Source organism: Coregonus clupeaformis, chromosome 10 (genome assembly GCF_020615455.1).
Source record: "Coregonus clupeaformis isolate EN_2021a chromosome 10, ASM2061545v1, whole genome shotgun sequence".
In the NCBI taxonomy this organism is placed as follows: domain Eukaryota; kingdom Metazoa; phylum Chordata; class Actinopteri; order Salmoniformes; family Salmonidae; genus Coregonus; species Coregonus clupeaformis.
Genome location: NC_059201.1, coordinates 52,146,081 through 52,168,468, shown reverse-complemented (window position 1 = coordinate 52,168,468; position 22,388 = coordinate 52,146,081). Strand labels below are relative to the sequence as shown.

General features: G+C 45.3%; 1 protein-coding gene across 2 annotated transcripts in view; it reads right to left on the bottom strand.

Moving 5' to 3' along the window:
• The window catches only part of LOC121575525 (plexin-A1), a 257,731-nt gene that overhangs the window by 202,667 nt on the left and 32,676 nt on the right, over positions 1–22,388 (bottom strand). For both annotated transcript variants that reach the window (XM_041888680.2, XM_041888681.2), the window contains exons 2-3: positions 17,640–19,039; positions 7,195–7,377 (exon numbers count right to left, since the gene is read on the bottom strand). In XM_041888680.2, coding sequence (XP_041744614.1) covers positions 7,195–7,377; positions 17,640–18,821 — 1,365 coding nt within the window. In that variant the 5' untranslated portion in view covers positions 18,822–19,039. The remainder of the gene's footprint in view (positions 1–7,194; positions 7,378–17,639; positions 19,040–22,388) is intronic.

The window sequence follows — 22,388 nt, the reverse complement described above, 5'->3', positions numbered from 1 at the left end:
CATCTCCAGTTGCTTTAAACTTTTTTATTATTGCCCTGATAGTGGAAATGGGCATTTTCAACCGTTGAGCTATTTTCTTATAGCCATTTCCTGATTTGTGTAGCTCAACAACCTTTTGTCGCACATCATAACCGTATTCTCTGGTCTTTCCCATAGTGATGGATGACTATGGGAACTTGGCCTGTGTGTCACCTCATATTTATACCCCAGTGAAACAGGAAGTCATGGCTTACCACTTAAGTGTTCCTATTCACTCAGGTGAACTAAAAACATAAAATATGAATGGGAATATACTTCAGTTAGATTTTACTCATAAGAATTTCTAGGGGTGCCAATAATTATGGCACAGATGTTTTCGGAAAAAAATATTTATTTCATTTATTTCACATCAATCATTTTACTTCAATTAAAGGTTTGATTTTTGTGAATATTTTGAATGAAATATTAGTTTTTGGGCACCGCACATACAGTGAGGGAAAAAAGTATTTGATCCCCTGCTGATTTTGTACGTTTGCCCACTGACAAATAAATGATCTGTCTATAATTTTAATGGTAGGTTTATTTGAACAGTGAGAGAGAGAATAACAACAAAAACATCCAGAAAAACAAATGTTAAAAATGTTATGAATTGATTTGCATTTTAATGAGGGAAATAAGTATTTGACAACCTATGCAAAACATGACTTAGTACCCTTGTTTGCAATCACAGAGGTCAGACATTTCTTGTAGTTGGCCACCAGGTTTGCACACATCTCAGGAGGGATTTTGTCCCACTCCTCTTTGCAGATCTTCTCCAAGTCATTAAGGTTTCGAGGCTGACATTTGGCAACTCGAACCTTCAGCTCCCTCCACAGATTTTCTATGGGATTAAGGTCTGGAGACTGGCTAGGCCACTCCAGGACCTTAATGTGCTTCTTCTTGAGCCACTCCTTTGTTGCCTTGGCCGTGTGTTTTGGTCATTGTCATGCTGGAATACCCATCCACGACCCATTTTCAATGCCCTGGCTGAGGGAAGGAGGTTCTCACCCAAGATTTGACGGTACATGGCCCCGTCCATCGTCCCTTTGATGCAGTGAAGTTGTCCTGTCCCCTTAGCAGAAAAACACCCCCAAAACATAATGTTTCCACCTCCATGTTTGACGGTGGGGATGGTGTTCTTGGGGTCATAGGCAGCATTCCTCCTCCTCCAAACACGGCGAGTTGAGTTGATGCCAAATAGCTCCATTTTGGTCTCATCTGACCACAACACTTTCACCCAGTTCCCCTCTGAATCATTCAGATGTTCATTGGCAAACTTCAGACGGGCATGTATATGTGCTTTCTTGAGCAGGGGGACCTTGCGGGCGCTGCAGGATTTCAGTCCTTCACGGCGTAGTGTGTTACCAATTGTTTTCTTGGTGACTATGGTCCCAGCTGCCTTGAGATCATTGAAAAGATCCTCCCATGTAGTTCTGGTCTGATTCCTCACCGTTCTCATGATCATTGCAACTCCACGAGGTGAGATCTTGCATGGAGCCCCAGGCCGAGGGAGATTGACAGTTATTTTGTGTTTCTTCCATTTGCGAATAATCGCACCAACTTTTGTCACCTTCTCACCAAGCTGCTTGGCGATGGTCTTGTAGCCCATTCCAGCCTTGTGTAGGTCTACAATCTTGTCCCTGACATCCTTGGAGAGCTCTTTGATCTTGGCCATGGTGGAGAGTTTGGAATCTGATTGATTGATTGCTTCTGTGGACAGGTGTCTTTTACACAGGTAACAAGCTGAGATTAGGAGCACTCCCTTTAAGAGTGTGCTCCTAATCTCAGCTCGGTACCTGTATAAAAGACACCTGGGAGCCAGAAATCTTTCTGATTGAGAGGGGGTCAAATACTTATTTCCCTCATTAAAATGCAAATCAATTGATAAAATTTTTGACATGCGTTTTTTTGGATTTTCTTGTTGTTATTCTGTCTCTCACTGTTCAAATAAACCTACCATTAAAATTATAGACTGATCATTTCTTTGTCAGTGGGCAAACGTACAAAATCAGCAGGGGATCAAATACTTTTTTCCCTCACTGTAAACACTGGCTATATTCAAGGTCAGTGGAAGGTAATTTGTAAAAACAGAACACAATAATGGCCCTAGTCGGCTGCCCTGCAGTACACCACACTCAACTGAATTTGGCTTGCATTAATAAAAACCTTCTGGGTTCTATTAGATAGGTAACGCTCAATCCATAATAAGGCAGAGAATACAAATCCATAACACATACAGTGGGGGAAAAAAGTATTTAGTCAGCCACCAATTGTGCAAGTTCTCCCACTTAAAAAGATGAGAGAGGCCTGTAATTTTCATCATAGATACACGTAACTATGACAGACAAAATGAGAAAAAAAATCCAGAAAATCACATTGTAGGATTTTTTATGAATTGATTTGCAAATTATGGTGGAAAATAAGTATTTGGTCAATAACAAAAGTTTCTCAATACTTTGTTATATACCCTTTGTTGGCAATGACACAGGTCAAACGTTTTCTGTAAGTCTTCACAAGGTTTTCACACACTGTTGCTGGTATTTTGGCCCATTACTCCATGCAGATCTCCTCTAGAGCAGTGATGTTTTGGGGCTGTCGCTGGGCAACACGGACTTTCAACTCCTCCAAAGATTTTCTATGGGGTTGAGATCTGGAGACTGGCTAGGCCACTCCAGGACCTTGAAATGCTTCTTACGAAGCCACTACTTCGTTGCCCGGGCGGTGTGTTTGGGATCATTGTCATGCTGAAAGACCCAGCCACGTTTCATCTTCAATGCCCTTGCTGATGGAAGGAGGTTTACACTCAAAATCTCACGATACATGGCCCCATTCATTCTTTCCTTTACACGGATCAGTCGTCCTGGTCCCTTTGCAGAAAAACAGCCCCAAAGCATGATGTTTCCACCCCCCATGCTTCACAGTAGGTATGGTGTTCTTTGGATGCAACTCAGCATTCTTTGTCCTCCAAACACGACGAGTTGAGTTTTTACCAAAAAGTTCTATTTTGGTTTCATCTGACCATATGACATTCTCCCAATCCTCTTCTGGATCATCCAAATGCACTCTAGCAAACTTCAGACGGGCCTGGACATGTACTGGCTTAAGCAGGGGGACACGTCTGGCACTGCAGGATTTGAGTCCCTGGCGGCGTAGTGTGTTACTGATGGTAGGCTTTGTTACTTTGGTCCCAGCTCTCTGCAGGTCATTCACTAGGTCCCCCCGTGTGGTTCTGGGATTTTTGCTCACCGTTCTTGTGATCATTTTGATCATTTGATCATTTGACTTGCGTGGAGCCCCAGATCGAGGGAGATTATCAGTGGTCTTGTATGTCTTCCATTTCCTAATAATTGCTCCCACAGTTGATTTCTTCAAACCAAGCTGCTTTTCTATTGCAGATTCAGTCTTCCCAGCCTGGTGCAGGTCTACAATTTTGTTTCTGGTGTCCTTTGACAGCTCTTTGGTCTTGGCCATAGTGGAGTTTAGAGTGTGACTGTTTGAGGTTGTGGACAGGTGTCTTTTATACTGATAACAAGTTCAAACAGGTGCCATTAATACAGGTAACGAGTGGAGGACAAAGGAGCCTCTTAAAGAAGAAGTTACAGGTCTGTGAGAGCCAGAAATCTTGCTTGTTTGTAGGTGACCAAATACTTATTTTCCACCATAATTTGCAAATAAATTCATTAAAAATCCTACAATGTGATTTTCTGGATTTTTTTCTCATTTTGTCTGTCATAGTTGACGTGTACCTATGATGAAAATGACAGGCCTCTCTCATCTTTTTAAGTGGGAGAACTTGCACAATTGGTGGCTGACTAAATACTTTTTTCCCCACCGTACATTTTTTTCAGCAATAGGTTATGATCAATGACATCAAAAGCTGCAATGAAGTCTAACAAAACAGCTCCCACAATCTTCTTACTATCAATTTATTTCAGCCAATCAGTAATTTGTGTCAGTGCCGAGCATGTTAAGTGCCCTTCCATATAAGCATGCTGAAAGTCTAAATTTGTTTTCTGTAAAATAACTTTGTATTTGATCAAACACAATGTTTTCCAAAAGTTTGCTAAGCACTTGTTTGAACCATTAAAGTGTGCTCTGCTATTCTTGGGTAGCGGAACGATCTTTGCCTCCCTCCATGTCTGAGGGCACACATTGTCGTCTAGGCTTAAATTTAAGGTGTGGCAAACAGGAGTAAAAATGTATTCCGCTACCAACCTCAGCAATTTACCATCCAAGTTGTCGGTACCTAGTGGTTTGTCCTTATGTATAGACAGCAACAATTTTTTTCACCTCTTCCACACCCACTTTGTGGAACTGAAAACTACTGATTATTTGGTCCATTAAGCATGAATATGAAGGCTCAGCATTTGTTGTTTGCATGTCATATCTAAGTTTGCCAATCTTGTCAACAAAAAAGTTATTAAAATGGTTAGCAATATCAAAGGAAGGAGCAGTTTGCTTTTTTGCCTATAATTTCATTTTAAGTACTCCAGAGCTTTTTACTATCATTCTTTATATCATTTATCTTTGTTCCATAGTATAGTTTCTTCTGGCAGTTCGAACAGCCAGTTTCTTGATGGGCGCATGCCTATCAGTAACCGGAAGAAGCAGTTTCATAAATGTTCCTCATTACACACATCAGACCAACAAATATTTTTCACATCTTCACATAGGAATTATTGCAAAACCTCTTGTAAGATCGTTTATACACAATTTTCGGTCTAGTCTTTGGAACTTCGGTTTTAGCACTTGGTGTTCTATAGCAACTTCCTACGAGAATAGGCTTTAGGTGAGGCAGATGAGCCTGTAGCCATATTACTTCCAAATCATCTGACATGAGATCCTCTCTCAGCCTAACAGGAATATGACTCTGGAAATACATGGAAACACATCCTCCATTTGCATTTCTATCTTTCCTATATATTCTATAACCATGTGTAGCTACTAATGCATCAAAGGAATTATCTAAGTGTGTTTCTGAGATGGACAGAATATTAATGTTTTCTGATGTTAATAAGTGGTCAATTTCATAAACCTTGTTTCTCAGGCTACATATGTTAATATGGGCTATTTTTAGTCATTTTCTGGGTTGCTTGTTTATTTTTATTGCTGTTTTGAGAGGCTGATCCGAGGTAGACATGTCAGTGACATTTACATTTAGCCTCGCCAGTGTCTAGTCTCCCACTGGCCACAGAGTTGAGCTTACCATCTGTCCAGTGGATTGGAGCAGGTCAGTACTGTCCGACTCATCGACTCCTTAGCTGTCGAAGAATTTATGTTCATTTATCAGTTCCACCTTATTTTCCTCCTCTTGCGTTGATATCATCTCGCACCTAGCGCATTTGAGCCCCTCTAGCACTGCTAGCGTTATCTTGCTCTGTTAGCATGATGGCTAACTGCTAACTATTGTGTATTTTTAGCAGGAATTCGGGACACAAACTTGGGGTCCCAGCCGAAAAAGCTAACCGCGTCGCAGGATCCTTAGCTATCAGAACTTCCAATGGTTCAAGATGTTGTTGTTGAAAACGATTTCATAAAAACAACAGACCGAGTGTAGACAGTACACTGACCTGCTGTGCGCTCTGATGACGTTTGTTGCGTGATGTGTGATGACGTATGCTCTTGAGTGTTTGAGATCTCAGTGACTTTGAAAGAGGGGTCTCAAAGGAGCATAGTGGGTTTAAAGGGTGTGTGTGTGTGTGTGTGTGTGTGTGTGTGTGTGTGTGTGTGTGTGTGTGTGTGGTCAGTCACCAGATCTCATCCCAATTGAACACTTATGGGAGATTCTTGAGCGGCGCCTGAGACAGCGTTTTCCACCACCATCAACAAAACATCAAATTATGAAATTTATTTTTGGAAGAATGGTGTCACATCCCTACACTAGAGTTCCAGACACATGTAGAATCTATGCCAAGGAGCATTGGAGCTGTTCTGGTGGCTCGTGGTGGCCCAATGACCTATTAAGACACTTTATGTTGGTGTTTCCTTTATTTTGGCAGTTACCTGCATGTAATAACAACCTTGTTCTCTCCTTCTACACACCAACACACATCTCACACAAAAAAGAACACTGTTCCCAAAATAACTGAATGGGTCGGTGTCACTTTGATAAATGCACAGTGCTGAATCTAAGTCAACATTGCACTGTGCGGTCACACACACTACACATTCAGACAAAGAAATTCACACGTGCGAGCAAACCCACAGATTATAATGTATTTTCATAATGGTGACTCAATGTCTTGAGCGGAACAGAAGGTAACTGGGTGAATTACAATGAGCTCCTATCTACCCTGAGTGCCCTGTCCGCAATAGACACACACACACACAGTAGGCTTATACACACTCCCACATGCAAATGTGTATGACAAGCCATAACGAACACTCACCAAACACACAGTCAACATGCACACTGTGTACGTACTAATACTGAGATAACATCAATAAGAACACACACAAACTCACACCAACAACAACAGCCTGCTTGGGATGTTCACCAAAGATTCTGGGGGTTAACATCCAGACAACATTCAGCTTTCATTCAAAGCCACTAACAGTTAACACATATCAGCCTAATATCCAGTTTATGACCACCGCAGGAACCAAACCCCACGACCTTTAATAGACCACTCTATCCATTTCCATTTCACACTATAGGCTAGGCCTATTTACTGTGTCTATTAAACTTTACGACCACAGTCAATTGATATTCACCACCTGTTGTCTGAGTGGCCATTTCAAAATGCATGGAGATTTGATTGATGACCTGCATGGTCTTCAGGATGTTAAAGACACAAGTCAGAGTAAATGGATGTGATGCATCGTAGTAAGGTTTTATGAACTAAACAAGCCCCAATGGCTAAATCAGATCCCAGCTACGAGGGCTTAAATGTAAATGCCACCCTATTTCCTTTCCTATGTAGTGCACTACTATTTGCCAGAGCCATATAGGGCTCTATATAATGCCATTCCTGACACAGCCTATGATATCCCCTTAAAGGTTATGAGAACTAAGCAATAACTTCCTGCATACAGAAATACACAACACCAAAATTCCAATCTGCCATGACAAGACTGATCAACAAAGACCATGAATACAATGCAATAACACCCCAAAAATGCTAAACTCCTTTGCGACAGAAAGAGTTGTTCTCCCTCCATCGTTTTGATTCATACCTTCTTTACCCTGCCGTTGCGCGTGCCGGCGAAGGCCACAGTGTTGCCACGATAATCGTAGGCGGCCACCGAGGTCATGCCGTCATCCTTGTCGATGAAGAGCGGTATCCCTTCTATAGTGCTGGTCCCACCCAGCGGCTGGTTAAAGTCCTGGCCGCAGAAGTTGTCGTCGATCTGAAGAGGCTGAACGAGAGAGAGAGAAGCGTTAGGAGAGACGGCATAACAGTGGGTCTAGCCTTGAGTTAGCCGCGTTTTATACAGTACAATATCAGAGCACAGTTGCAGTTACAGAAAGACAAAGGAAAGAGTCCCAACAGATATGCAGTTTGCTATCGTGAACATGAGTGTGTAAAGGGTGGTGTAATCCAAAGTCTTATCACTACATCTGATTGATCCACAGAAGAGAACAGTTATCTCTTCCTCTCTCCCTCGGGTTCCTCACCATCTGCCTAAATTTCTTGCAACACGACTCTCGTCAATATCCCGTTTCTCCCTTTTCTACTTTCTTTCACTCCCGCTCCCTCCCCCTCCCACTTCCAAACCATCCCTTGGCCAAGAACTACAGTGGACGAGTACAGTAACTCTACGCATTAATATCCCCCTTTCTCTCTCCCTCCATTCCTCCCCCCCTCCACCTCTTTAACTCTGCATCTTTCTCTCTTAATCTATCCATCTCACAGCGGGAAGAAAAGCAGGGAGAGACAGGGAGAGACAGGAAGGGACAGCCAGCTGGATATCAATTCAGTTAACAAAGACCCCTTGTTCCCCCTGCAGCCCAGTGGAGAGAGAGGGATTGCTGGTTTACGGGAACCTTCCTCGACTCGCAATGGGTATCTGGAGAAGGATTGGGAGGATTGTAGAGGAGTGTGTTTGTGTGTGTGTGTGTGTCCACATGTCCACTGAGCCATTACCTGAAACAACAGTCTTTTTATTCACTAATGGCCTTGGCCAGTCTCCCATCTGGACAAAACCGACTATACACACACACACTTCACTCCACTACAATCCTACCGATCCTTCTCCAGATGCCCACAGGGGCCATATTCAACCCAGTCATGAGAGAAGTGCAAGCTAGTCTCCATCAATCTGAATTTGAGTCGGGCACTTAGTCAGACACACGGTAGCCCCACGACACCAGAGCCTGGAGAGAAGGACCTTGAAGGGTTAATCCATCACGGGGGTGGATTTGAAAGGGTTAAGATACAGTACATAGTACACAGAGACAGCGGTTACGTCCCAAATGGCACCCTATTCCTTATATAATGCACTACTTTTGACCAGAGCCCATTGGCCCCTTGGTCAAATGTAGTGCACTATTATATAGGGAACAGGGTGCCATTTGGGACACACACCAGAGTTCTACTGGGTAGTGAAGAGTAATGGTATTCTTCTGGGTTTGAAAGCTGACCTATAGCCTACAAGAAGAAGACACACTTACTGTGGTGGCTAACCTACACTGGACGGTATATTTTCAATTATAAATCTGGGTGGTTCGAGTCCTGAATGCTGATTGGCTGACAGCCGTGGTATATCAGACCGTATACCACAGGTATTACCCCCCCAAAAAAATTGGTGCTCTAATTACGTTGGTAACCAGTTTATAACAGCAACAAGACACCTCAGGGGTTCGTGGTATATATGGCCAACAAACTACGACTAAGGGCTGTATCCAGGCACTCCGCGTTTCGTTGTGCATTAGAAAAGCCCTAGCCGTGGTATATTGACCATATACCACACCCCCTCGGGCCTTACTGCTTAATTATGCACATGTGTGCGCACACACCAAGGTTATTATAGTAAACTAAAACTGAAAAGAAAACTAAAACTAATCATGAAAAAATTATTAACAAAGCCGTTTGAAAAACTACAACTATACTGATGCTATTATCTTTGACTCCAAAACTAACTAAAATAAAAACCATAATGAATTATGTTCCGAAAAAGAAAAAGAAAAAAACTTGGGGCAAAAATCGAATGGGGTTTTCAAGATTTTTCTTCTTCAAATGGGGTTTTCAAGTTTCTTAAATCTGGTGGGTAAATGCTGCCAGGTGATGGCAATGTTTCAAATAGGCCTTATGCATCACTATCAATCACTTGCTAACAGTGAAGTTAGCCTAGCCAAACGGCGAGCTAAACCAAACACGGAAGAGGAAGCGAGACATCCCACTCCCTCATTTTTTCTGGTTCATATACAGTCAATGAACCAAGCAGACCAGACCCAGCTGATAATGCATTGGTGTCTATGGTAGAGCCTAGCCGTTAGACAGAAACGGACACAGTTTTTTCAATGTTAAACAGTCTGAGCGGGACCAGTGACAGACTTACCATTAGGCAGAAGAGGAAATTGCCTCAGGCCTCATAACAATAATACTAGTAATCTTTTTTTTTTTTAATAGAATTTCTCAGCTTAAACAATGAGGCGCTTTCAGAGCCGGGCAGAGAAAATACAAATATTAAACTTTAACAGAAAAATTACCTAAGTTAACACATGTATTTATAAAAATACAGGTGCTGCTGATAATACTGCCATCGTCGTTGAGGCAGAGGAAATGTAAGCGTAGCCCATGTATCGGATGCGGTCTGGTCACGTAACCTAATTTTTGAAGTGATTTGTTTGACATTCAGATGAAAACCACCAGTGGTCGGTCAAGAGAGTTTCCTTCCACCATATTTATTTTGCGAGTCTAGGCGCTAATCCTTTTAAATCCAAGTCAAGTAAACCTAACCTATGAGCTGACCCATCACTTTATGCATTACTGCCCCCCAGTGGCAAGAAGTGTCATCCCAAAAAACACAAAAACTATACAACACAAATGTCTCCATCCTCCCAGGCACAGGCTACTTCTATCCCTAACACTAAATAATATAAAACTAAACTAAATATAATTGTTTTATTAAAACTACAACTGAATAAAAACGAGTAAATCAGGTCTGGAAACTACTTGAAACTAAACTGAATTTCAAAGAAAAATTTTAAAACTAATAAATTAGAAATAAAAAACTAATATCTGCCCCTCCCCCTATTCATTAAATGTGCGTTCATACATTTATACATGTATGAGTATGCATCATGCATGGATACACAACGGTCTGATTCTGTGAGTGGTCAAGTCCACACACACATATATAGACAGAGGTCCTGCTCTATAAATAAACACACACAAGCGAGGGCGTAACTAAATACACGCTGCCACATTCCACACATACACCAAAACAGCCTGGCATTTCACAGCACAAACTATTCATACATTCCACTGGGCTTCTCTCTCTCTGTGTGTGTGTGTGTGTGTGTGTGTGTGTGTGTGTGTGTGTGCTACCTGCCTGTATGCCTGCTCTCTGTCTCACTCAGTCTCACTCTCTCTGCACCTATTACCCTCTCCGCCTTTCTCGCTCATAAATTACCCAGAATCCCAGCTGAGCTTAAGGAGACATCGCTGGAGTCTCTTAAAGAGAAAGAGACTCCTCTCAAAGTAAATAAAAACATTTGTGCGCGCATCTCGGTCTGTCCCTCTACTATTTGCCCAACTGTGTCTGTAGCACTTTTTAAAACTAATTGGATTTTATACAGCGCTTTTCCAAATGCAAATTTAAAGCACTTGGGTTAGGCACTGACACCAACGTCCAAAGCTTCATGGAACATGTCCTACTCGTGAGCTGTACTTCCAATAGCAAAGTGTATAGTATGTGTGTCGTGCGCTGACTCATCACCAGTGTGACAGACAGGCCAGGGGAAATCCCACTGGGAACTCCTGACCTACAGCCCACAGTCAAGCACTGTCACATATCACGGCTTAGTCACAGGGGGGGGGACATAGGGCATACACACACACACACACACGATGCAGGTGCACCTAGCGCCACACACACACACACGTATGTGCACGTTTCACACACAAACACACAGTGCCTAGAATGACTAACACAAACACACACAGTTGTTTTAGAATACCGGTCATTACAAGCCAACTGTAAAATCTCTCAGGGGGCCAATCTCTCACGTCAGATAGGCCTATAACGCCATGGCAACGAGCAATGTGGAGATGGGAGTGTGATTGGTTGTTCCTACTTGTAACGAGTGGCCCTTGGACAAGCCTTGAATCGTATTTAAATGCACAGCTAGGTATTGTGTTGTGTTTCAGTCTTGTAAGAAAGACTGTTTATTTTCCACTGTGAAGGCAGCAAGCATTGGCACTACAGTCAATATTTCAGGTATCAGCTTCCCAAAAGTGTAAAAAACACTTTCAACATGTATCTCTGACTAGGCCTAAGTGACAGTTAAAGTCATGTTACGAGAATTTCTATCTCAATGTTTCAAAAATGAACGTATTACTCAGTCTGCATCCCAGAGGTTGTAAATCTCTAATAATCAGACCAAGCAGCCCAGCATACAATCATCAGGCTTTATTCATGAGAACGTTCTGAAACAAAATAGTCGTACAATATTTTTATACGCACACGTCAGAGGAAAAATCCCACCCCTCTTTAGGCGGGCTGTAGTTTTCCACTGGAAAACTGCTCTCCTGACCATCAGGTCACACACACACACCGCACACACACACACACACACACACACACACACACACACGCACTCTTCCAAGCCTAACAGTCTCTCTCCTCCCTACATTGGGAATGCTCACTAACAGGGATATTAACAAATTCGTGCACAAAATCTGAGAGAATTAAGCTTTTTGTGCCTATAGAACATTTCTGGGATCTTTTATCGCAGTTCATGAAACATGGGATCAACACTTTACATGTTGCGTTTATATTTTTGTGGTTGAAAATTATGATTACCATTCATATTTATCCTGCTACCAGTCACTTTTTACATGTACATATCTACCTCAATCAATCCAGTATATCATTCTTGTGGGGGTTTTCTCTCATATTTCTTGTGTTTTCTTCTCTATATTATTACATGTATTACTGCATTATTGGGAAAGAGTTTGGAAGAACGCATTTCACTGTACTGTTTTACACCTGCTGTATCCCGTGCACGTGACAAGTACACTTTCAAACTTGAAACACAAAACACTCACAGGGATCAATAAATAATTACACTGGCAATTAGTATCATTAGCATGGGGTCCGGGATGGAGATTTGTGAGCTAAAAAGGCCAGCGAGAGAGGGAGAGAAGATAGGGGGGTGGGGGAGAGATGGAGAGAGAGAGAGAGACAGAGACAGAGAGAGAGAGAGAGAGAGAGAGAGAGAGAGAGAGAGAGAGAGAGAGAGAGACAGAGAGAGAGAGCGAGAGAGAGAGAGACAGAGACAGAGAGAGACAGAGAGAGAGAGAGAGAGAGAGAGAGAGAGAGAGAGAGAGAGAGAGAGAGAGAGAGAGAGAGAGAGAGAGAGAGAGAGAGAGAGACAGAGACATAGAGAGAGACATAGAGAGAGAGACAGAGACATAGAGAGAGACATAGAGAGAGAGACAGAGAGAGAGAGAGAGAGAGAGAGAGAGAGAGAGACATAGAGAGAGACAAATTGAGAGAGAGAGAGAGAGAGAGACAGAGAGACAGAGAGACAGAGAGACAGAGACAGAGAGAGAGAGATTATAAATCATTGCCGCCACTCCAATACATTTTTGGCAAAACTACCTTCAACTTCCTTCAAACGGCACGCAGAGACATAAAAATGGTATCCTTAATTGCCAAATTATCGCACTATCCCTTTAAGGTCAGAGTGACAATTACAACTTATGTTTTAAGCAAACAGAGTAAGCAGTGGCTCCTCATCATCTCCCTACAGTGCAGTGGCTCCCATCACTTATATTTCAGATGGTGTCAACATGAAATAAAATGTAATTTTAAAAAGACACCAGAAGTTAACTTTTCACAGTCGTTCTACAACCCCCCCCCACCATCGCCACTGACAATTCTAGGAGAAACACTGATACGCAAACACACACACACACAGGTAGACACACACACTTCTCCAATGGAGTGCTTGGTTTGGCCGTCATTCTAACCCAATACATAAATTGTCTAATATTAGTACATTAGTATCTTATATAATAGGTTCAAACCAGTAATTCTCACACCTCAGCTCATTACGTCGCTCAATTAACTAAGAATCATCCATCCGGTGGTCGTCACTGCCGTCGTCCCAATTAGTCATGTTTAATGAGCTATGTGCGTTTACCGTCACATTCTGATAAAGGGAAGGGGGATAGTCCTGTGTTTTACATTTATCATAATTACCGCTCAGAATCGCTAAGGCAAATATATTTAATAAGGTTATTAGTTGGCCTTGCTTGAGTTGAAACTTAGCAAATATCGTTTTGGAAGAACATAGCCCTTCCAGACCTGAGTTCAAATACTATTTTGTATCTTTTAGCATTTGCTTTAGCCTGCCTGGAGTTCCAGATTTTTGGGGGGAATTTCTATTGCGCGAGTCAAGCTCAATCAAGCACAGATTAAGTGTTTGAAATGTAGTATCTGAACACATAGTTGATTTTGAATCTGATATTGCAGCGTTATTTAACTTGACTTGCGTAAACTCAATTAAATTGTATTTCCCCCTGTATGGAATAAGCAAAGTTATGAAATTGAATAACGCTATTAGCGGATAGCATTAGCCCCAACAAAGCCTTCAGTATCTAGGCCTATCTTAATGTAGGTCTGTGTAGCAGTGGCGTCTCCTAATTACGGCCCAAATGCAACTCTACTCCCTATGTAGTGCACAACTTTTAACCAGCCCTTGTCAAGAGTAGTGCTCTATATAAGGAATTGGGGGCCATTTAGGACACAGTCCTAGTCTTTTGTATGGGCTCTAAGGAGTGGAGGCAGGACGGAAGTAGTTTAACAGATAAAAAGGCACATCTGCAACACTATCAAACTCCAGAGGCTAGATGCATGGGGAGAGTAGGAGATACACATCCGCTCTTAGTTTGAAGAGATACCAGTTGAGTTCAATAATGCTGTGAGTAGGCATCCTGCATAGTATACCACAAGCGTCCTGCTTAGTACGGGTCACCAGGCGTCTCAATCTCACTAAGATCCCCCCATGGCGGCCTCGCCGTCTTCGTTTCCTACTCTCCGGTAGGAATCCCGGCGCCTCACCGAAGAAGCTAGACCATTGTTCTACCATCTCCGGGAATTCAGGAAGGTCAGGTGGACGGTGAGTACCCAGAGACTCATATTCCAATAGTTCTACACAGGTGTATGAAGTAATGCACGAAACAAACGTTGTTATAAAATTTGAGAAAAACTCGAAAAAAACACTAGCAATCCGTCGCCGCCATATTAGCCAATAGTGAGTGAGAGAGTGAGAGAGTGAGAGAGAGAGAAATAGGGCGAGAGAGCAATGAGAAAGAGAGAGCGAGAGAGGGAGAAATAGAGATGTGGGCTAGACCTAAGGAACGGTTGTGATCGTTGTAGACTTGTATTGTGTTTGTCTATTACAGACTTCATGAGAGCCTACACACACACTCAAGCCCCCCCCATCCCCCCAACACACACACAACCATCCCCAACAAACACTACGCACGCATACACACACACCCCACCAAACACACACACACACTGAAATCACTACAGCGCCAATACTAATGGATATCCTCCACTATTCTATTCTCCTCCTATTCACTTCCTGAAGGCGTGAATGTCAAGATGTCACCTGAAGATGGTGAGCGTTATCTGGGATACTACCAGCCACCAGCTGGCGCGGAGGGTCAGGGGCAGCGGTAGAAAGCGCCTCCCCGTGAAAAGCCGCGGATGATTGAAAGGCGCAGCAGTGACGGTGACAGCCCAGCGCCAGGGTGACTGACACCAATATTATTAGTGCTGGAGCATGCGTTCAATCATCTCCTCCTGCTCTGTTGCTGATGGCACTAGCAGACACATGGCCAGCACAGGCTTTCTGTAGCTAGCTAGCATTCTCTAGCTTTCTCTTTTCATTTCTCTCTAACTCACTATTTCTGTCTCTCTCCCGTTCGCTCTAGCTCTCTATTTCTTCCCTCTCCACCCCACCCCCCCCACTCTCCCAATCCTCCACCCACTTGCTCTCCCTCCCCTCTCTCCATCGTTTCCCCCCTCTCCTAATTCTCCACCCACTTGCTCTCCCCCTCCATTTCTCCCTCCCTACTCCTCGCCCTTCCCATCTCTCTCTCGCTCCCTCACTCTCGCTCTCTCTCTCTCGGTGGAGAAATGGTTTTTATGGATCTACTCCCAGAGTGGTGGAAGGTCATAGCATCACTAATAAACCTCAGACAGATGAGATGAGGGCCTGAGAACATCGCCACTGGTTGAGGTCGCCTCGGCTAGCTGTGTTTGTGTGTGTGTGTGTGTGTCTCTGTGTGTGTCTGTGTGTGTGCAATATACAGGACAAAATTACATAATAAATATCTGCAACAGTGAACCTGTGTGAGCTTTCCACACACTCACACACACACACCGTCCCAGTCCATTTACAGGGGCAATGAGGGGAGCTGACAGTACGGGAGACCATTCATCATGATAGGCTGTACCCTTCAGCCGGCCAATTGCCTGCCTCCATCCGCCTTGCCTCCAAGCAGCTCTACACCAGTTTCAACTGCTTACCTCATCTACCCCCTCACGGAGCAATGGGCCGAAATCACCCCCAGACACTGAACTAAGGTCAGTTTTCAATGGCTAAGGTTAAGAGAGTGGGGAGGGGAAAGCTGTTCCAAGACCTGTTCTTACAGGATAACTTCTACTCAATGAGTCCCCAAGCCTGACCTGGCGACGCCACGGGATCAAGGGCCATCCAATCAGCTGAACATAGCAGCCCTTACATCACCGCTCCCACCAGGGCCGGGGAGCTGTGGCAACGAGTGGGCTTCAAAAGCGGGAATTCAGAATGAGTCAGTGTGGTATGGTTTGTGACTGATTAAGCAGATTGTGGGGTGTTATTTGAGAGAAGATCACATGGAAACTGGCTTTGGATAATAGTTATCCTGTGTAAATGCTTCTTGTGAGGACACATTAGTACGCGTAGAACCATAGCCCATTTCCAAAACGGTAAAATAACACTAACGGGGAGAAGCGGAGTTGAGAAAGAAAGGGCGAACATGAGGACAGGAAATCAACTGTAGCTGAGGAGGAGTGAGGCGACCGGCTGAGTGCCTCAACTGGGCCATTCACAATTCCCTATTTTTTCCTCTCTTCCTCTCTCTAGATTTAGAAATGACAGACGGCGTGACTCAACTAGGCTTTTCACAGCCTTCTTTCCCACTCTTTACATCCCTTTCTTTCAAGCACCTGTGCACTCTTGGTAATTAACTGTAATAAAGAGTAACCTGCTGTTGCTGCTGCTGTACTCATTTGTAGTCCATTATGTGCAGGATGTACAGCTGTAGATGGGCCTTCATTAGCATGTAGCACCTGTCGCCAAGCTGGGCCATACCGCTGTTTAATAAGAACGCTATATCAAACAACTAATCATTAGAGTGGTAGAGACTAAGAAAGAAAGAGAGGGGGAAAGAGAGAGAACGCACAAAAGAGGAAAGAAAGGAATGAATGAAAGGAGAAGTGGGAGAAAGAGAGAGATTGAGAAAACCAGCTGACAGGCTAAGAAAGAAAATAAGAAGTAGAGGTAGACCGTAGATGGAACAATAGAGGGGGAGTGAGAGAGAGAGAAAGAGGGATGACTGCTGGGAAGAAAGAAGAAGTGAGTGGGAGAGGAGAGGAAGAGGAAGAGGAAGAGGAAGAGGAAGAAGAAGAGAGAGAAGAAGAAGAGAGAAGACGAGAGAGAAGGGAGAAGGCAAAGGAGAGGGTGAAGGAGAGCGAGAGAGATGTGGACTGAGGCCTGTGTATTTCATGTATCCTCAGCCTGGTGTGGGCTGTGTGCTCTCTAAAGCATGCACAGCCATGCACCGTAGATCAGTAAGAGAACCCCAGCCAAGCCTCTGTCTTCCCTGAGGGGCCTAGTACTGCAGACAGCATCCGATCAACCCTCTCTCAATGAATTTGTGTGTGTGTGTGTGTCTGTGTGACTCATTTGAGTGACATTTCACAAATCCCAGGGACTGGGCTAATGAGGTCTCTGTTGGACTAAATCAAAGCACTCAGTGGTTCCAGGAAGAGTGGGAACTGGGTTCAGAGTCACGACGCTTCGCACTTCCTCTCGCTAATTACGACTGGCCTACAGATGGCCCCAGGCAGAAGTAGTGTAAGGGGACTAAAGCTAAATGCCAGCATCATGGCAGAGGGGTGTTGAGGAAGGCCCATGTATTCATCACCACTGTCTGAATCAAAACCCTGACAATTGCAGGGTGGTTGTAACTACGGTCTCTTCAAGTTCGACAGATCTCCAGTGAGACCACAAGGTTAGCCATTAGAGCTTAGGCCTTTTGTTCAATGCTCTCTGAAAACAGCATGGTGAAAAATAGGAATCAAAGTGAATTTAATTTGAGTGACATATCAGAATTGAAGGGCAGTGAATTGAATCAGAGAATCAGATAGAGATCAGTGGTGTTATGACTCACCGAGTTGATGCAGGCCAGCTCCTTGTTGAGCAACCAGGGCAGTGACAGCCTTCCCTCTCCCCTGTAGCAGGACTGGATGCGCTCCTTGATCTTCTCCTTGATGCGGCGTAGCGTGAACAGGCACAGGGCCGACTCCTTGGGCGGTTTGGCCCGGTTTTTCTGGCCTTGGGAGAAGACTGTGAACAGGATGTCCTCATCTTCTGATATTTCTAAAGAGTCGGCCAACTGCTTCCCGGGCCGGCTGAGGTAGGCGTCCTGGACGAGGCGGTACTCCACACCATCCTTGGTGCAGCCAATTGGGAACTCCACGTACGAATAGAACTTGGGGTCGTCCACGCAGAGACGGACGATCTTGGAGGTGAAGAACTGTTCGCCGGAGGCGTCGGGCGAGGTGAGTTGAGTGTCCAGCTGCATGGTCAGGTAGTAGACAAACTGCTCGCTGCTGAAGCTGTAGATGTAATAGATGTCGAAGGCAGGGAATTTGCTGAGAGTGTCCGAAGGGATCTTTAGCTGCGAGGAGACAAACTCGTCCTGGTAGACGAAGCTGAACATGTCGGCGTTCTCCTCATTGGCCATCAGCTTGCGGCTGGAGAGCGTGGGGAAGTACTCAGACTTGCCGTCGATGGGCGTGCCGATGAAGAGCTTGCTGGCAGGTCCGTGCGGGGAGGTGATGATGACCCCGGACATGGTGCCGGACTCGGCCACACTGGACAGGTAGTGCTCCTTACGGTGGTGCGGCTCTCCCAGCTTGAACAGGTCGTCCAACCTTAAAAACTGGCAGATGCCCTGGGAGGTGCTCCCGCAGGCGATGAGCCGGTTCTGGGCGTAGTCAATGAGCAGCAGCTTGTTGACATTGCTGGTCTGGGCCAGGTCGTGGGGGCAGGACTGGACGCTGGGCGGGGGGTAGCACTTCTCGTTGTCCACCACGGGTCCCGTCATGTGGCTTCGCAACTTGGTGAGGTTGCTGGAGAGCTTGAAGATCCAGTTGACCGAGCCGACATAGACCTCGCCCGTCTTGTTGTGGATGGCCAGGTGTGTCAGTCCCCAATCGGTAGGGCAGAAGGTTTTGAAGGCCTGGGGTTGGCCTCCTGTTTGTGACGGGCCTGCCAAGAGGACCAGCACCCCAAGAAGGAGCAAGTTCCCCAGGTGAGGGGCAGCGAGTGACCTTGGTAGGGGCCACATATCTGTGACTTGCGGGAGGGCAAGGCTGGGGGAAGGGATGGGGGAGGTGGGTTCACTCCAGCACCTAGTCCGGCTCTGTGTGTGTTTAGCTATATTCCCCTGGAAGGAGAATGGATAGCGGAGGGAATGGGGGAAAAGCTCCTATTGATCCGGTGTCCTTTTCTCTGCGTTCGGAGCTGTCATCCACAGCATCATCCACAACGGCATTGGTGGGAGCCCTGCAAGGCAAAAAACACATTATGAGTCACGATGGAACATTACCTATTGATTATGCATCAGCCGGGGAACCTGAAAGCACACGAGATACGCTGCCAAATTTAGACAAAAGTCAAGACGACATTCAACCACCCCAGATGAATAAATGACACAAATTCAGGCCTGTACGGCATATCCGTGACTACATTCAATTATGAAGGGAGATAGCTAGCGAGAGCTACAGGCATATTACAAAACACACGGTAGAATAATGCGCGTCACACTGTGAGGAGTTAGAGACACACAACATCGAGCATTTGTATATTTCATATGTTCAACAGTATAGTGAGGGTTTGGAGAAGGTCTGCTTAGAAAATCACTGGGCACCCTTCTATTGACACCACGCAATTTGTATCCAGGTCTGCTCCCTCCCAGGCCTCCCCGTGTGCAGTTGCTGCATGCAGCATCAGCAAACTACCCAGCATTCCCCTCTTCTCCTAATTAGGCCCTCATTCTGCCAATAGCACCAAGGCATGGTTGTCAGTTACTCTGTGTCAGATCTGCAGCTCTCTGATGGCCAAAATATGTTTGCTACCCTGAGGGAGGTTGAGTAAAAATGATGATTCATGTTCATTATGCTCCATCGGGATGTAGAGAACAGTGCAAGCTAGAAAAAAAAGGGAAATGAAAGAACGGGACGGATCGAGACCCGAGACATAAGTATACTGCACACATCTCAGACAGATGAATTGCTGTTGTTGTTGTCATTGTTGTTGCGGCTCCAACAATACAAAGCACCATTTCCACTCCAGCCAAAGCTTCTCTTGCTAGCTCGCCCACCCAACCTAGTCATCCACTCCCAGCAGTCAAATGCTAAAGATCTGCTTCCCATCCAAACCAAAGCAACCCCTAATTGTCTGAGCCAAAGTTCCTGGGCCCACTTGGCTATTCCCGGTGTGGGAGTGGGATTGACTGGATTTAGCTGCATTTAGCCCTAATTCCACCCCCCTTGATCATCGCATTTGCTAATTCTTCTAAATGAAGTGACACATGTGCCAGCACTCCCTCGGCTTCCATAGCTTCCAAGAGTTGGATTCCCTTGGCACGGAACGTGCACAAGATACAAGATAGAGAGAGGGCGGAATGGAGGGAGGGATGGGGGGATTGATTGACGGGGAGGTGGAAATAATGGATAAGGACTTTAAATAATTTATTTTGGGTGTCTTCTAGGGACAATGATAGCAGAGAGCTTTGAGTTGGCTAGTCTCAGCACTGCTTGACAGACCAATCATGTTCCGGCGGTACCGGGACATTCGTTTTCCTGTAAATGCTGATTATGCAAAATGTGTGCGGCAACTCTCAGAGGCCCGGCTTAATTTCACCTCGACTATGAAAGTGTCAGCAGAGGGGTATTTTATGACCGAACCAAATCGGGAAAGACGAAAGACGATGGAGGGAAGGAGGAACAAAAACATGAGATAGAGAAAATCTAAACTGAAGAGACGGAGGGAAGGGATAATAAGTTATTTCTTCCTTCCCTTCTCTTCGGTTTTCCTCCTGAGAGAGATTGAGGGGTTGGCCTATCTGTCAATCAGTCCCCAAGGATGCATGAGGTAGTACGGTCAGTATACAAATGTCTGTCTGTGTGTGTGTGTGTGTGTGAAAGCCTAGACAAGATGAATGTGCTGTGGCGAGACGGTGCGAGAAAGAGAGAGGGGGGGGGGCGAGAGAGAGAGAGAGGGGAGGGAGAGCGTGGCGGAGAGAGAGAGCGTGGGCGAGAGAGAGCGGGCGAGAGAGAGAGCGGGCGAGAGAGAGAGAGAGAGAGCGGGCGAGAGAGAGAGAGAGCGGGCGAGAGAGAGAGAGCGGGCGAGAGAGAGAGAGAGCGGGCGAGAGAGAGAGAGCGGGCGAGAGAGAGAGAGAGCGGGCGAGAGAGAGAGAGAGCGGGCGAGAGAGAGAGAGCGGGCGAGAGAGAGAGAGCGGGCGAGAGAGAGAGAGCGGGCAAGAGAGAGCGAGCGGGCAAGAGAGAGCGGGAGAGAGAGGGGGCGGGCGAGAGAGAGAGCGGGCGAGAGAGCGAGCGGGCGAGAGAGAGAGCGGGCGAGAGAGAGCGAGCGGGCGAGAGAGAGAGCGAGCGGGCGAGAGAGAGAGCGAGAGAGAGAGCGAGTGGGCGAGAGAGGGAGCGAGTGGGCGAGAGAGGGAGCGAGTGGGCGAGAGAGGGAGCGAGTGGGCGAGAGAGAGAGAGAGAGAATGGGCGAGAGAGAGAGAGAGAAGGAGAGAAAGTAAAAGGAGAGGCGACGACACAGATGAGCGGCTCCACCTGCATTTAAATAAGGACGTGGGAAACCCTAATGTGGCTTACGCCGATGGAGAAAACCTAGGTTCAATAAATGCACACAGCGCCATATGGCTGTGCATCTATTATAACAAAACTCCTCTGCCTGTGTCGAAGCCTCTTTCAACATAAGCAGGCGCAATAAAGTGTGAAGTTAGCCTATAAATTGGGTTTTTTATTGCACAATGGTACGGTCGCACCGTGCACCGAGAGCAGATGTCAATTTAAAGGGTGGTTGCGAGCTCATTTTCGTTTGTCATTTCCGTGAAAGAACGAGAGGGAGAGAGCGAGAGAAACAGAGGGAGAGGAGACCTGTAAAAGGTCGTCTCTACAGTAATTCCTCTTCATTTTCAGCTGACATGACTTGACGTAACAGAGCGTGAATGGAGCAACAAATTGCATCTGCCTGGGTCCCTAGCTGGTTGTAATCTACCCAAGTAATAAGGGAAACGATATCAGGGCAGACTGTCTGTGTCCAATGCATGCTGTTGCAAAAGACAATGTCAACTCACTCACAAAGGCTAATTCTATAAGGGGCTAATTCTAGCGGTTCATGCCCAGCAAAATTCTATGGCCCTATCCCTGAGTCAGCTTGAGATGGGAAAGGAGGAGAGAGCAAGTTGGTAATGGCCAAAATAAAAATGACACCTAACTCCCCAACTTTCCCCAGTCTTGATGGAATGATTAACAGATGAGGAAATTGTCAATCCCTCCCAATAAAGAATTCCCCACCACTTCCAGGTTCGTACAGATTTCCTCTGTCGTTTTTCAATTTTCCTTTTACCTCTTCAGTTTCAATTTCATCTACCATGTTGAAATGGAAAGGCTGTAGAAAAAGGCTGAGCACCATATTGGGGGAAGATCAGGAAAACATGTCAATCATTAGGGATTTTGGCGAGTCTCCCTTTTTAACCCATCGGTAGAGAATCTAGAGTGACATCTAGGCCTGCACTGTTATCACAATCAAGTGATATAGAAAAGGCAAAAACAGTACCGTGATTGATTGGTTTTCAGTTTGTTTATTTGGGTTAACAGTGGTTGGG